This window comes from Humulus lupulus, chromosome 1 (genome assembly GCF_963169125.1).
Source record: "Humulus lupulus chromosome 1, drHumLupu1.1, whole genome shotgun sequence".
In the NCBI taxonomy this organism is placed as follows: domain Eukaryota; kingdom Viridiplantae; phylum Streptophyta; class Magnoliopsida; order Rosales; family Cannabaceae; genus Humulus; species Humulus lupulus.
In genome coordinates, this window is record NC_084793.1 from 304,137,791 (window position 1) to 304,155,167 (window position 17,377).

General features: G+C 33.7%; 1 protein-coding gene across 2 annotated transcripts; it reads right to left on the reverse strand.

Annotated features, from left to right (window-relative positions):
- Window positions 1-1,566: 1,566 nt before the first annotated feature.
- LOC133812635 (uncharacterized) lies at window positions 1,567-8,399 on the reverse strand. Of its 2 annotated transcripts, none has more exons than XM_062246422.1 (4): window positions 8,200-8,393; window positions 4,080-4,171; window positions 2,674-3,103; window positions 1,567-1,898 (listed from the first exon to the last, which is right to left on the reverse strand). In XM_062246422.1, exons 1-3 carry the CDS (start codon window positions 8,370-8,372, stop codon window positions 2,706-2,708), a joined length of 663 nt encoding a protein of 220 aa, XP_062102406.1. In that variant the 5' UTR covers window positions 8,373-8,393; the 3' UTR covers window positions 1,567-1,898; window positions 2,674-2,705. The 2 variants fall into 2 exon arrangements, with proteins under 2 accessions (XP_062102406.1, XP_062102405.1); XM_062246421.1 differs by having other exon boundaries at window positions 1,569-1,882; window positions 8,200-8,399.
- Between the last annotated feature and the right edge of the window lie 8,978 nt (window positions 8,400-17,377).

Below are 17,377 nucleotides of genomic sequence, written 5' to 3' on the forward strand. Positions count from 1 at the left end.
GTATTTTCTTGAATATTGACTCAAGAAACCTCTTTGTTTCTAGAAATCCTTTTATGTATTATAAATTGATTCTTTCTTGAACCAAATATATCTCACAAACTAACCTTAGACATCAAGCATAGATCACTTATATTATATACATAAAGCTTAAAATGATTTAGAATATGGAAATCCAAATCACTTAACTTGTATATGTATACATTTTGATAAAAGACCAAATTAATCAATTTTCCTCAACAAAATAAATTGATTAATCTTGGAGCATCACCCCCACATTTCTCATAATAATAAATATCACTTTAAATATATAAATATCTTCATTTCTATTGAACTCTTCATATTATCCTTCAATATAATGCTAGACTTATAAACCAAAGGATTATGATGAGTCCTTAAACCACATTATAGTTTCACAATAGATCAAAATAAACAAAACCTCAATGTTAGTTTATTTTGACTCATTTACTTGCAAAATGAAGACACAATCATTTAAAAGTAACTTTCACTTAGTTTGTTTTCTTTTCATATTTTACAAAATAGAATAATAGTTTAACACTTTAATCAATTATTCATATTTTATTAAAAAAAATAATGTTAATATTTCACACAATATACTCACTTAATATTTAAATTAAATATATACCCAGATTAATAAAATATCTTCATTTTATTATAAGTTTTGTATTATTCTCAAAATAACTTGCACTCATGATAATAACTAAGTTACTAATTTTCTTTAATTGTTCAAATAATCTCAAAATTATTTAAGCAACTTATGTGTATTTCATAAGAATCTCTTTGGAATCCTATTGAAATTACTATTTTGACACTTATTGATTTTCTCATCAAAATCAATTTTAGAAATGTCAATTTATAAACACTCAAATCAAAGAAAGTAAATCCTCATTGATTTAATTAAACACTTTGAATTCTCATAATCTTAAAATTGGTTTTACAATTAAAAATGTCTCATCATTGAGATTAAATTAATCATATCACCATTTTATTATCTTTAATCAAGAAACAAAATTCTCATCAATTTATTCACTATTTTTTATTTTAAGATTCAAAATTGCTTATCCAATTTTGTAATATCTCCTCATTGACACAATGAATATTTAAGAATTATTGTCACTAAATAATTTTCAAATATTTTTTCATTTGACCACACTTTAGACTCCAAGTCTGTTGGACAATATGCTATCTCAAATTTTGGATCCATCTTGATCCAATTTTCTTGCAATAGCAAGAGATATACTTCCACCAAAAGATGTAACCTCTTATTAGGTTCATCTTTTCTTATCTCATAAAATGAAATACTCATCTCTTAAATAAGAAAATTTAAATTCCCAAATAATTTTTTTTTAATAAAAGTGCAATACTTCAATAAGAACTCATTCCCAAATAACTTTTATTCACTAAATAAATCGTAACTCATCCCAACATAATAGGATAAATATATTCACACCATATTAATATGATAATTCAAACACACACACATATATCATATATATAGCTCGTGAAATTATTATGCAAATAATTTCTTATTTCCATAAAAATATAACATGCTACCACATTACTCAATATGTTAATTAATCACATAGTAACATATAAATTATTTTATAGAACTCACTTCACAAAATTACACTATATTCCCAAAACATGTGAATATATATATATAAATATATATATATATATCTCACTATACTATTATGTAAAATAGTATATTATAAAATTTAAATAACCATGCTTACCCATAAGTGGTTTGAGATCCACCTTTACACCTTATGAATGTTCTCCATCTCCCTTCTAGCCACCACCTCCTGTGATGTGTCAAGAGTGTCACTTGATCCTCCTCCAATGGAAACCTTGATTGTATGACCTTCCAAGAAAAATAACTTTTAGATTGTTAGAAATATATAACAATGAAGATGATTACAATTAAAATGACACAAAATATATATAATATTACATAAGTGAAGGAAAAAAAAAGAGAAGAGATTACATAACTTATGTAAATCAACATAAAAATAGAAAGTACCTAGAAGATGAAGATCTCACGCCTTAAACAAAGTTCAAAATCTTTGTCCTAAAAACTATTTCCACCATCATAAGAACACTTTGGGAATACTGTCCAGAAATACTTCGAAGGATTTATCAAGCATTCTCTCATACACATCACAGTGTTATAAATATGAGCATGTCATCACAAATGTTCTAATCTATGTAGTATTTTTTCACATTCATACATCACATCCAAGTGAGCAAAATTGTTTCTATTTATAGAGTTCTCATCCACCATTTAATTTTCTAATTCCACCAAAATCTTTTGGGAGTTAGAAATATGCACACAACAACTATAAAATATTACAGTTAATGAAAATCAAACTCAAGATGTTTAACTCCTTTTACACATTAATTGGTGAATATTTGTGGAGAATTACAAAACCTATGATCATCACTTCTTAAGAATTGTAACTCTACTCTATAAGTTACAAAATTTATTATGATCGTCATTTATCAAATTATAACTCCACAATATATGCTACATTTGACAAAATAACATTTGCCACACTCTATTATTTGTCACATCATTCATTTAGTCAAAATATTATATTATTTATAAAATAATATAACAATCACAAGCTGCACTAATTAAACTATAAAACTCACAGAAAATTATTATGTCATGGATCATGAAGAATTTACAGCTCTTCTCTCTTCTCCCTTAGCCTTAGAACTTCCCCAAGATCACCAGCAGCTTGTGAAACATTTTCCTTGGCAGCCTCATTCCTAGCTTTTTCCTCTTCGGTCATTTTCTCTTTGGCCAACCTATAAGAAGCTTTCTCATTTTCTTTAGCTTCGTTATAATTAACTCTTGCTTTCTCTTTTCCTTTCTTATGAGTTTGATCATCATCATCATCTTCTTCCACATCATAGGCTTTGTCCAAAACCTCATTATTGGTAACCAAGTCAATAATAAACTTCTTAGTTCGTTCATACGCATCACTCGCTCTTTCTATACCAAACTCCAACGCTTCAAGCATCGTCTGCTTGGCGTCATCATAAGTCCAACCAGCTGCCTCACCATTCTTGCTCTTGTCTAAAACAAGGACAAGTAAAAATAATTATTTTAGCAAAATTTGTATATATATATATTGAGAATGGGTTCCTGCAAAACACAGCTATGGCAGAGCAAAGAAAGAAGAAAACAATATATGGCAATTGATCAAACACAAAGTAAACAAACAAGAAAAAATGACAGTAAACACCAATATACTTGGTTCGGAATTAATCAATGAGATTGACTCTACATCCAAAACAAGGCAGCAATGCCACATATGTATAATCTTCAGTTCTTGAACTCAAAACCCAGATCCCTCAAGCTTATTACTTCTCTCTAGTTCTCTCACACCAATACAGAAAGAATTAATGAAAAATTGCGTAACCCAGGTTGATCAGTTCAGGTTAAGGGCATACATTGAAGAAAGAAAGTTACTAAAATGTCCAATACTCAAGCTGCAGCCTTCAAGAATTAAGGGACAAATTAGTAATTTGCTTACATCAGCAATCCAGATAATAAAAGACCATTGGGTAGAGTATAACTCAGGATAATTCTTTCTTAGGTCATAGAAAATGCTCCTACTCTAGGATCATTTTCTATTTATGGTATTTAGAAAAATTATAGACCAATTGTCTTTTCATAACAGTGTATATTATAGCTATAGCAGACATCTCGATAATTTTTCAGAAAATTCCGAATAATTTACAGTACCCAAATTAGAGTTCAAACTTAAAAAAAAAAACTTAGTCACGCATGCAATTGATTGTTTAAACTTTGATTTTGCTACTGTAAATTTTTCAAAGTTTTTCAAAAATTGGTGGGATGAGTACTATAAAACTAATATACACAATTATAAAATAAATTGGGTTATAATTTTTTCAAAAGCCAGAAATAGAAAATGTCCCAACAATATATGAGCATTTTCTATGGCTTTACCAAAGAAATATCCTTCACAATATATAAATATCTCAAGGAATTCTTGTTCAAAGAATTAATGATAATTAGTGATATATACCAGGTGAAGCAGATTTCACTGCATCCGTTGCCATAGATGGTTCTTCCCAAGCATTGTTTATCACCTTATTTTCAGATTTTTCTGTGCCAACACTGCTTCGGCCGAATGACATGTACAATTAACGCAAGTGATTATAATCAGCAATCAGGTTAGCTATCCAGCTTAATTATAATTAAATCAAGGGAAATATTTATTATAATCACATGGACAAATATATATTATAAGATAAGATAGAGAAGTCGAAATTCATATAGTAAGAGAAGGTTTAGAGAGTATGAAATGAGATTCATATACATATACAGTTCCATCTAAAAATTAATTAGCTCTTTTGGAGCACTAATACTAAATTTCTAACAGCTCGATCTTTTTGACTCACTATTATTTTGGACCAAACAGTTGTTGAAACTACCAGGCTCTGATTATAGAGTGAAAAGTTTGGTAAGAGAAAGTTTAAGAACTATGAGATAGAAAAGTTACATTATATATAGAGTGAAAAGTTTGGTAAGATTCATGTAGTTTCATTTTAAAACTAATAGGAAATAAAATGAGCAATCAATGGTTTTATAAGTAAATTGATTTTCTTACATCTATTTAATATTCAATATGGTGGGGACTCCAATATATATGTATATATATTTGTTTGCAAATTGAATTATATGAAGAGATATATTTGTTGTGAAAGTACTTAAATTATTACGTTTGTAGTACTTAAACACCAAATTTATTTTTTTGACAACAAAAGTACATTCTATCCATATTATGATACATACGTCTATTCCCACCATTAAGTCTGTCTGCAATATGTAAATGAAAGTACCTAATTAAAGGAATATTTGTAGTGAAAATATTTAAAGTATATATAAGCATATTTGACGCCACATATGCGGACTTAACGGTGATTCAAATGGTTGCACCAAAACATGAACAAAAATACTTTTGCTGCTAAAAAGATAACTTTCATACTTCAGTGCTGCAAATGTAATATTGCTCAGTTACTTTTGGGGCAAATATATCTTATATGAATATATAAGAGTTAAGATATTTGTTTGTGACTTGTGAGGATAGAAAATTAGCAATATAAGATGAGACAAGATTCTTATGCTAAAGTGTGGTTCATACCATAAATCCTTTGGTTTGGTTAAAGTAAAATGTTGAGGAATATATATGCTGGAAAGTGACCAGCTATGAATAACTCTATTTCATATTAGCATGGATATTTAACAAAATATATATATATATATATTTATACATTAAAAAATTTGGATGGAGATGAATTTTTTTTAAAGGTGAGATCAGAATTTATTGATGATTTCTTTTACACTTTGAAAGTTGCTCAATACTTGAATCCTTGTTGGCATTATGCTTTGATTAAGATTTTCCAATCATGGGATCAAGTTAGGCTCCCTCCATTTGTGTTCCATAAAATAATAATAAACTAATTACAAAACCAATAAGAGAGAGAGAGAGAGCTGGCAACCTCTAAATGTAGTATCACTATAATAATAATAATAATAATAATAATAATAATAATAATAATAGAGTACATTTGTGTAAAATAAATTTTGTTAATTAATCTTTTGATTGAGTTGAAGGTAGCTAGGTGATACAAAAAATTTCTATTTCTAAACTGCATGATTCTTTCATTTCTTACTAATTAAAAATTGACAAATCATTGTTTATGCATATAAAAGTATATGGTTATGAAAGTGTGGTTTAAATAAATATGTGAGAAAGTGTATTAAAGTAAATAGTTGATTTATCAAATTTTGAGCTGTAAAACAGGAAAGAAACGTAATTTGGAGACAAAATAGTTTCATTCTCAATTTGAAGATGTCATTCTTGCACAAATGCTAATATATAGAGAGAAAATGAGTAATTTTAGGCTTGACTTTGGCATATATGATTATGTATAATAAAAGATTTGAAAGATAGCCATTTGAAGTTGAAAGCTCTCTATTGAATGAGAAAGATGGTTTGATATTATGTTGGTTATTAATTTGTGATGATGAATATTAATGTGCCTTAAGCTTGTGAGGGAATAAAATGAAAAGTGACAAAATTCACCAAGGAAAAATTTCATCACCACTTTAAGGAGAGTTGCTATTTTTGAATTATGATCATCAAGAGAAAGCTCTATAGTCAATACTTTAAGTTTCATAAGTAATAATGAAGTCTATTAATGTTGTTTTTTTTATTCATTTTAGTGAAGAGAATAAAGAAGAATACATTGGATGTGGAGGAAAGTGATGACAGTGATGATGATGAAGAGAGAAGATTCTTCAAAAGATTTTATTAATTTGAATCATTATTATGAGATGGAAGATGATTTTTGAGTCAAGTTCCACTGCTCCATTATTTGTTCTAGGATAGTAGGGCTTAGGCTTCTAGCTAGTACAAACTATATTATATCTTAAATTTAGCCTTTATAAGATTATATTATGCTTTAAGCTAATTGTGAGACATTAATGCTGCTTTTTGAACGTTTTATTATTGTTTATATAAGAATTTAACCATAATTTCTAGTGTTGTATGATTTCCAGTCTCTATATTAGTGTTGATTAATTGTTTGGTATTTTATTATAAATTTTTAAAAAGTAATTGTTTAATATGTGGTTTTCAGGCTTACACCTAGCTAGCTAGCCTTTACCAAGACAAAATATCTGGGGGCTTTATGTTTTTTAAACCTTGAATTCATCGAAATAATATTGGAACTTTTTAAGAAAGAAATAAAAATTAAGGGAAAGAGAAACATATATAAATGAGATAATATTTAAGAACCAAGCTATACTTGAAAGACATATATGAATATATACTTATCAATTTTCTATCACACACACACACATATATATTTATTTATATGCATCTAGGATTTCACTTAAATTCATTGCTTGCATTACAATAATAATAATAATAATAATAATAATAATAATAATAATAATAATAATCAACAAAAAATGAATGTTCATTAGGGATAAATTAGCAGTTAGGGTCTTGCTCCAAGCATCCAACAAGGCCTTGAGAATAAATTCTTCATATTCCCTAATTTATATTTGGGTTTAGGGAAGGCAAAATAATGTAATAATATATATATATATATATACATTTATATTTCATTTACATGCTCTGGCCTTGAGGTGGCCATAATTGCGGAAAGCAGATCATATCAAAATTCAAACTATAATATAATATTATTATGTAGGTTTTCATCAATGACAGAAATTAAGAAAAAAATTTGCTTAGATTCATTTAACGAAATAAAACATATTGTTATGATTTTTAGTTTTTAAAAATAAAAAATCTATAACATGCTTGGCAATCTGTATTTCATATTTATTTTTGTTTAAAATCATCATATTTATGAAAATTTTTCTACATTTACAGATATTTTATAAATATAAATTAATATTATTCTCTCTTTCAAATTTGCACTGTTTGAAAAAAAATCAGAATATTGGAAATTCTTCATCCAACACTACTTTTTTCACAAAAAATGTGCCTGCTAACCATTTTTGTAAACCATATTAATATTAATGTTGTCTAGCAAACATTTAAAATTTATATAGAAAACAAAAATGCATGAATAAAAAATAATCAAAATAACATTAGGAGACTAGAAGCAAATGTTAGAATCTTTAGTAAAATAAGGATAACAGCACATTTGTATATATATATATAAATATAAATATATATTGTGAATGATTAATAACTCAACTATACTAATTATATATTACGATCCACACTTAAACCAAAATATATTATTTTGAAGCTAACTTTTTTTTAAGGTTTTTGAAGCTCATTAATAGAAGAGCTAAGAGTTTATATTATGAGAAGAGAGTATATGACTTGTTAGTGTGATTGTTCCCTGTTTTGTTCCTTTACAGATTATTAATTAAGAGTTATAAAAATCTCCAACCCCTGATCTAAACATTCTATGATTTATTTTTTATTTTTTTATGAGTGTTATTAATTGTTAATGATTTTGGAACCATCATTTTTTATATACAAATCAAGGGACAGTAAATATAAACGCCTTCCTGAAGAAATTAAAATAAATATATAATCTACCAATTAATTCATCAATATTAAAAATAAATAAAAAGTGATAAAGTGAATATATTACTAGCAGGGTAATTTCTGAGAAGAGCCCAATGAGTTTCCCGTAGCCTCCTCCGCCAGCTGATTCTTCACCCTCTCACGGGCTTCATCGGCGGCGTTCTCGGCCGAACCCCAACGAGGCCCGGCGCACAAAGCCACTGCGCAAAACACCACTAGTAAGGCTCTCGTCTTTGCCATTGTCTGATCTGATCAGAGTGAGAGTAGTCATAATAATAGTAAGAACAAATAAGAGAGGGTTTGATTTTGTTCCTTTGTACGTGCCTTGGTTTTTTGGGGCTAACGTGGCAGCCATTAAGAGCGTCGTAAGATGGGAAAACGACGCCGTGTCTACACGTGTTGGCCGGACTTAACATTCACGTGTTTTGACTACTTTGGCTTTTTGTACGATTGTCTTTTCTGCACTTGAATTGCTCCTTAAAAGGCGGAGAATGGCCCTTCGTTGCACCAGAGTAGCACATTTTGTAATAAAGCTTTTTAACCAAAAAGGAAAGAAATTTAATACTTTAGGAAAAGTAATGACTTTTTTCGTTCTAATATTCGCCGCCATAATTCTCAATTTTTTTTTAAAAGTCATGCTCTATTACCCAATTTTTTTTATATGTAATAATACACAAGTCAATAATTATGGTACAAGTGCTACTACTAAGTAATTCTTTGTTATCTATCTACGACATATTTTTATATTCGTAAATTTAGATATTAAAGTGTAATTTTATAAATATTTTAAGTATTATAACCGCCAACATCTCTAAATTCTTTAAATATATAAAATTCATTTTAAATTTTAAAAAATCTAAACAACTATTAGAAACTAATTAATAAAACTAAAGTTTCCAGATTAAAAACAACCCAAATTAAAATTGAAACTCAAAATCATCTAAAAATTCATATTATTAATTAGTTTTTAATAATATTTTAGATTTTTTAAAATTTAAAATGATTTTTTTAATACTTAAAAAATTTAAATAGCTTACTCTAAAATGATCCTAAAATTCATATGTGACACATTGATACTTAACATGCAGTTAACAGTGAGTATTAACTATTGCACCAAAATTGTAGATTTAGATATTACCGCAAAAAAAAAGGCATTAAAGTGTAACGAAAAGATTTAGGTATTATCACTGCCAATTAGACTAATAAAAATGTGTCACGTGGTTACTTAACGGTGAGTACTAACGGTTGCACCAAAATTATAGATTTAAGTATTATTATCGCCAAAATAAAAAAGATTTGAATGTTAAAGTGTAACTTTTGAAAAAAAATGAGTATTATCGCCGCCAATATCCATTTATCTTTCTTTAATTATGTATTCTTACCATTATATGTCTGGTTTATTATTATTTTTTTAAATGTAGATTAATTGAGTTTTACAAATACAAGAGTATAAATTAATCAAATTAATAGAGAACACTACACTAGTACTTACAAATAATGAAATTAGATCTAAATATGACTTGATTGTATTATAACTTATTTTGGTTTCAACAGTTTGAAAAAATCATAAACCATGACAATTTAAAAATAAAAAAAGAAGCCAAAGATTAGAAAGAAAATATATATATATATGTTTACCGAGTTTTTTTGGAAACTATAAATATATTGAGAAATAAGAGCTAGAAAGAAAGGTAAAGAAATGAACAAAATCACAATTTTTACGTGGTTGAGGCATTAATGAGTCTTAGTCCATAAGTTACTAGTATTGAGCTTTAGAGAGTTTAACAATGGAGAATTTTTGGAAGTTCAGCAGTGTTTATGCATACAAGAGAAAATCTGATCCTTGCTACAGTGCACGAATGACCCTATTTATAGGCAGTCGTGTGACTTGGTCAGACTAATCCGGAACCAATAAGTATATAATCATAAGTGATATCTAACAGAGCTATAATACAAGAGTGTGACATGTAAACATGTCGTTAATCTAGGCCCACTGGGTCGTTTAAGTGTAGTAGAGCCTTACAGCTGCCCTTTGTCTGTTAGTGGATTGGTCCGCGTGGGCTACCAAGGGGATCCTGGGGACATGATTTGTCAGAGTAGTGGCAGTGCCGTTTCCTAGGAACATCGTACGTTCCATGCATATCCCATTCTGTAGGTTAGTTAGAGAGACCAACTGCCGAATTTCTCGGGGACACGTCAACTGTGGGAAGAACTTGGCTTGCTGCACCCGGTCATATGGTCGAGGTTCGTTTACCAATGTCCAGGTTCATTGATCAAGACCCGGGTTCATTTACCAGGGCAGACATCAGCTAGCAATGATGGATTGAAGGACATCCTGACAGCGAAATTAGAATGTTGAGGATGGACCCGGAGACTTCATCTGGATCACACTTGATGGTGGAATGGACTGTCCGCCACTATAATTGTAATGCCCCGAAATCCCTAATGAGGTTTAATGATTGGATTAGTAGGCCGGGAGGACCATAATTGATTTATTATGCCATTAAATCATTATATACATGTTTATGTGAATTATATTATTATATGATGTTAAATGCATGCATGTGAGTCCATATTTCATTATAGGGGCATTTTGGTAATTTGGCCCGTTGATGGCATAATTGTGTATTTGCATGCATGTTGATGAATTATTGATGAGGCCACATTATAATGTAGATTTGTTCGATCCATTCGGCATGAGACGATCTTTTAAGGCAGGTTAGCGGTTTGGTCATAACGGAGTTGATTTCGGGGCTCGGGGTAATTTGAGGATTAGAACATTACCGAGAATTAAAGGGTAATTGGATATAAATTATTGGTATTTGAGAATATTGGAAATAATGAGAATTGGAGAGCGTTAATTAAGATTAACGAGATAGGCAAGAAATGACAGTTTTGCCCTTGGAGGTTGTTTAGGGTTATAATTAAGCTTAGGGGCAATATAGTCTTTTCACCCTAAGGATAGATACAACCATTAGAAAGCTGTAGAACTTGCCAAAACAGAGTATGTTTTCTTCTTCTCCCGTGCACCATTTCCTTTCTTTTTCTCTTTGGATTTTTGAGCTTCTTTTGAGGATTCAAGCTAAGGAAATGAGTCTTGAGGGCTTAGGATTGTGTTCTACCATTGAAGAGGGTTCTAAACTGAGCTTGAGGTGACAGCTAAGGAATCAAAGGAATCGATCATTCTCAAGGGTCGTTCTTGTATTAATTCTCGCTCGAACCAGAGGTAAGAAAACTGCACCCCATATGTGACATGCATGGTTATTTATGAGGCATGTTGAGTGATGTATATGTGGACATTGATTGCATATCAAATGCTTAACAAATCTTGCTTACTTGTGTATGGCACTGACCTATGAGTCAGGAATCGACAATGGTGTCAGTATTGACTGTGAAGTTGTGACTCATTAGTCAAGTTCGACAGTAGTATTGGGCACTGGTCGTATGGTATTGGCTTATGAGTCAAGAGCAGTATTAGCGTGTTTAACGCAAGCCGAAAAGATTAGATCTAATCGACATAAGCATTGAATGACTCATCATGAGCATTAATGCTTGACCGACCTTAATTTTGATGAAAAACAAAAGCGCTTGTCTTGTCTAATGGCTAGTTACTTAGAGCCAGGGCCAGAAGGCCCAGGTGATTGCATCGTCACATGGCTAGGGTGCGGAGCCCAAGTTAGTGACTTACTCATCAGTCACTCATCTGGTTTAAGTTAGCGAATTAATCATCAGTCACTCATCTGATTTAAGTTAGTGTTTTACTCATCAGTCACTCATCTGATTCAAGTTAGTGTCTTACTCATCAGTCACTCTTCTTATTAGGACTACAAGCCCCTGCATGGTTACTAGAATCTTGAAGTGATATTCACTCATCGGTTTAGGGCTATAAGCTCTGTATGATTATCATGATCATCATTTGATATTATATGCATGCAGTAATGAGTTTTCTTGCTGAGCCTTGGCTCACGGGTGCTATGTGGTGCAGGTTAAGGGAAAGAAAAGCTCACCCAACCTTGAGTGGATTGTTGTGTAAAATCGATACGCAAGTGCACGTAATCGTAACAAGTAATAAAGAGTAAGTGAGATCGTTCCCATGAGGACTGTATACTAAGTACCCAAACTTAATTCCTATTTCTATTTGGCTAACAATAATTGAGTCACAAGAATTAACTAAAATTGTAAAACAAAAATCTAAAATTAACTTCAATAACTGAAAACAAATAACGTTACGAAAATTCAATGGATTAGAAACTAGGGCAATTAATTTCATCAACCATCCTCTTTAATTCTCCTTAACACAAATCTTACTATTCAATTATTCTCTTGTGATAGCAGGTCAACAATAATAACTTATATTCGTACTAGGATATATAAGTCTCAATCTTATGCAAATTTTCTACATCTCTGTGATAAATAAACATAAGATAGGCATTAAGATTAACAACCCTAAAACTACACAGACCACACAGGTACTCTCATCCTAATATGAAATCTATGTTTATTCAATTATAGCATATTCAATTCTCACTTCTCAGATTTCGAATCAAAATCATATATTTCATGTCAATGGTGATCAATCATTCACAAGCATTAGAATCAAATTGAATAAATCACAAGATAAAATTGAAATCATAAAACTTGCATTAATTTAAAATAAAGGTTCAGGAGAATCCATTAACACCCTAGAAAATTAGTTTAGTTCATGATCAAATCCATAATAACCACAGAAGAAATAAAAGACATCCAAAATACAGAAAATCAAAGTAGAAAAGAAGAAAAACTGTGATGAATTCTTCAAATCCGCTCGCAATCCTCTATCATGTGCCTTCAGCCGTCTCCTTAGGTTAATCCCCTCTAAAAAACGTCATTAAGAAAGCTTTTATAATCCCTAATTAATTATGTGCGAAAGGACAAAATTGCCCTTGAAAAATGCCCTAAATTCGGCTTTCGTACGGACTGGAGCCGCGGCTCCACTTGATAGAGCCGCGGCTCAAATTGCCTTTTAACTGCTGCCTTCTCTGTAACTCTCAGGGCCGCGGCGCTAGTGCATAGAGCTGCGGCTCAAATTGCATTTTTTCACCAAATCTTCAATTTGACCCCCGATTTCACTAACTTCCATCCCTTAGCCCGTTTAACACATTCTCTTCAAGAATTAAGCAATTTTTCTTCAATTTCAAATTTTTTCCTTCATAACCACACTAAATCCTGAAAACACAATAAAAACCAGCATAATATCGCACAAAACCAAATAAAAGATTAAAATTGCCTCTTAAAACATGTCATAAAACCATACCATAACTAGTCCTAACATGGATAGCTTAGGTGGCGATGTGTACATATGCGGCCGCTTGACCGCCACGACCAAGGTGTTTCTCAGAGGAACTTGGGGGGTTAACCCTTTTTTTGCTGTTTAGGTCGGCGGGTTGTAATTTTACACTGTAATGACAATTTTGAGTTGTAAATAACTTGTAAACATTTTTATGGGCCCATGTACGGATTTATGTTTTAAATAAAATATATCATTTCCTTTTGATTGAGTTTTTTTCCTTAGCCTATTAATAAAACTTAGATGCACGTTTATAACCAAATGACTCGATTAGCGAGTTAAGCACGGTTCAAAGCTCACAGTAATGGTCTTGCAGTAACCGAGGCGTTACAACTTGGTATCAGAGCGTGCCAAGGTTTAGGGTTCCTGTAGACTGGCTGGGCATGTACACTCACCACTGAAGACAAGCTTGACTCATGGTTTGGTAACTATTTATGTAGTTATATGTTTAACTGCTTAAATAAAGTATAAATGCTTTACCTGTCTACATGAGATACCTTGATAAGGCTGGGCCTTTACTACTGCATCATCAACAAGAACGTGCTTACTAGTACTGATATTGCTAGAACATACTCATTAGTATTGTTCATTGTGAATTAATAACTGATACATGTTTGTTATCCCCAAAATTTGAAAACAATGACGTGGCAATAGAAGTAACAAATGGCAAGGAATGGCTGGGTGATCTGGCTTAGGAGTGATCCGGTAGACTGGTAAAGATTTTTGACTGACCAGTCAAGTGTCATGACTGACCGGTCATGTGCTTGACCGACCAGTCAAGTGTCATGACCGACCAGTCATGCGCTTGTCCGACCGGTTAGGGGCTTGTCCGACCAGTCAAGTGTTTGGCCGACCAGTCACTTGTCTTGGCCGACCAGTGAGGATGTGGCCGACCAGTGAAGTGTTTTGGCCCTTCAATTTTCCTTCTGGGTCTGACGTTGACCGACTAAACAGAACATGCTACGCAAAAGATCCCAATAACAGTTTCACCAAGAATCTGTCATACCTGCGCGGGAATCTCTCATTTTATCCCGAAGAAGTAATGTATTGTTGTATTTTGAATATTGTTATTAATTAAATATAGTGAGAATAAAAAAATATCCCGATTATGGGGGACTTCATTTGTACGATCCTGAGCCTATAAATACAAGGCTCATGGCATCATAAAAAGGATTCGATTATAATTTTCTGAGAGAATATTTGTATCTGGAAAGAAATATTGTATTCATTTCATCTGCACTAAAGAAACTCAGTTGACTCAGGTTCATCTGATCTTGAGTGTAGATCTATAATCATAACTCTAAGTGGACTAGGCTATTACCAACACATTGGGGCTGAACCATTATAAAAATTGTCTGTGTCGTATATTTCTCTTGAAGGTTTTTTGTCATTTTGACGTCTATACGTCGTTGGCCAAAAATGTGGTCAACATTTTGGTGCTTTCATTGAGAGCTTGAAGAGAAAGACAGACAATCACTGTAGCATTATGGCACCTAAGAGCACCAATGTGGCCTCCAAGAAGCCAGGTTCCTCTAGAGAGCCTGCTAGATCAGAAGGTCCTGGTCCTCAAGACCATGAGATTGAGTCTAGAGTCCTGCTCGAGGATGTGACTCTATAGGTTGAAAAACTCCAGGAAGCCATGGGAGTTTTCCAGGAGGAAATGGCACAATTCAACGCCAAACAGGAGTCGTTCGCTGAAGAAATGGCTAGGCAGAAGACTGCATTTGAGCAGCAAAGACGAGAGATAGACGCTATGAGTGAAGAGATTAGGCGACAACAGGAGGAGGCCGATAGGCGACATTGCGAGGCTGCACTCGCTCTGGAGGCAGCTACGTAGCTGGCCCAGGCCAATGCCCAAGCTGCAGCACGAGGATCAGCCGCCCAAGGAGCAAGGACCACGGAAGCTGGTCGAAAAAACACTGACAGACCCAATTCTCGAGGACCAAATAGAAGCGGTAATAACCCACCTGGTCGGGAAGAAGATGGGGTCCGATCGGGCACTGCCTCAACCCAAAGGGGGAACTCCAGAACCCTCTCAAGGAGCCACCGATCAGAGATTTCCAGGTTTGGTAGTCACAAGTCATGTAGTAAGAAAACACCACCTGAACAGGAGCAAAATAGAGCTCCTCGAGGGAAAGAAACTTCACACTTCAAAGACGGGCATGGTCGTGATGAAGCTGATAGTCATCACACTAATTAGTCGAAGGAGAAGAATGACAACAACCAGCGAGGAGGAAAAGACCGCCCAATGCAGACAGGAAGGCCACCACTGCATTCTAACTAGTAGCGCAGTGGCAAGGAGCATGTCCCACACGGCAGGCCTTCCAAAAAAACTCGGAGTACGGTGTTCGATCGGTTAGGGAGACATACCCCTTAGAAGGATCTAAGAGATGTCATTGCTGACAGGAGAAGGACCGTCCCGGTCGAAGGGCGAGATCCGAACCGACCTAGCAGTCAAGTAGAAATACTTGATGATGGTGTGCCGGATAGGAGCGCCCGACCAGGCGGTCCCGAGAATGAGTCCCAAGTAGTGGCCCCAGGCATCCAAGCCCAGCTTGATGCTCTGACAGCAGCAGTTCAAGGTTTGTCGAAATGACCTTTTGCAATCGATGCAGTAGACCACAGGAGTGGAGCCCGTTCTGTGCTCGAATTAGAGCAGCCCAGCCACTAGCGAAGTACAAAGCACTGATACTGCCAGTTTATACAGAAAAGGCAGATCCGATAAGGCATGTGGGGAAATTCGAAGACCAAATGGAGCTGCTCGGAGTGAGTGATGACTATCGGTGCAGATTTTTCCCCACTACATTGTCCGACACTGCCCAAGAGTGGTATTGGAAATTTAAGCCAAACTCCATCACTTCTTGGGAAAGTTTCAGGAAAGAGTTTTGTAGACAATTCAGCACTGCTCGGACCCCTCCAGTTTATGCCAATCACTTGGCAGATATTAAACAAGGGAAAGATGAATCTCTCAAAAACTACATACAAAGGTTCATGAGAGAAGCAAACCGAGCAACCGCAGTTGGAGATGAGGGGAATATGGTGGCCATTTCTTCTGGAATAATCTATCGGAGTCCTTTGTGGGACAATATTCATCGCAACCCAATTTCAACGTTACAACAATTTCTTGACGGGGCGGACAAATATATGAAATTGGATGACGCGATTGAGAAGGGAGAGAAGGGCCTGAAAAATCCGAGCAGATCAGCTGATCCCCCCAAGAATGGTGGAAGTGATCAAAGTGGTGGTAAGAAATGTGGAAATAACGGGTCTGACCGCCACAATGAAAAGAAGGCTAAGTCGGGACCAAACGACAAGCCAACTATGTATGAACCTCGGTTCACCAATTACACCACTCTTTCGCTCAGCCGGGCGGAGATATATCTTGCAAGTCATCAGGAGGTCCCCTACAGGAAACCCCCACCCATCAAGAAGGAGATGAGTAAGAGAGATTTTAATAAGTTCTGTCGTTTCCATGGAGACTATGGTCACGACATGAATGAATGCAATCATCTCAAGAACGAGATAGAGTTTCTCCTCTGGTCGAGGAAATTGAAAAAATATCGATCAGAAAATACCCAAGGAGAGGGAAGTAACAATAATCTTGGGTTTAAGCGACAGCGGTCTCCCCCTTTGCAACCCGAGCCTGTGGACTTCACTTTAGACACCATATGTGGAGGTCCACATCTAGCTGGGGATAGCAACAAGGCAAGGGAGAGGTATGCTTGAACACTCCGACATGAGTTGGACGCAACATCAGCATCCGAGGTCATGACTGTAGAGGAGCGGCCTTCAAAGAACCCATGATATGAAAGTGAGTCCCTCACTTTCACTAAAGATGATGCACGATACGTGAGATATCCTCATAATGACCCTCTCGTCGTGACAGTCCAAATAGAAAACATGAAGGTGAAGAGATGCC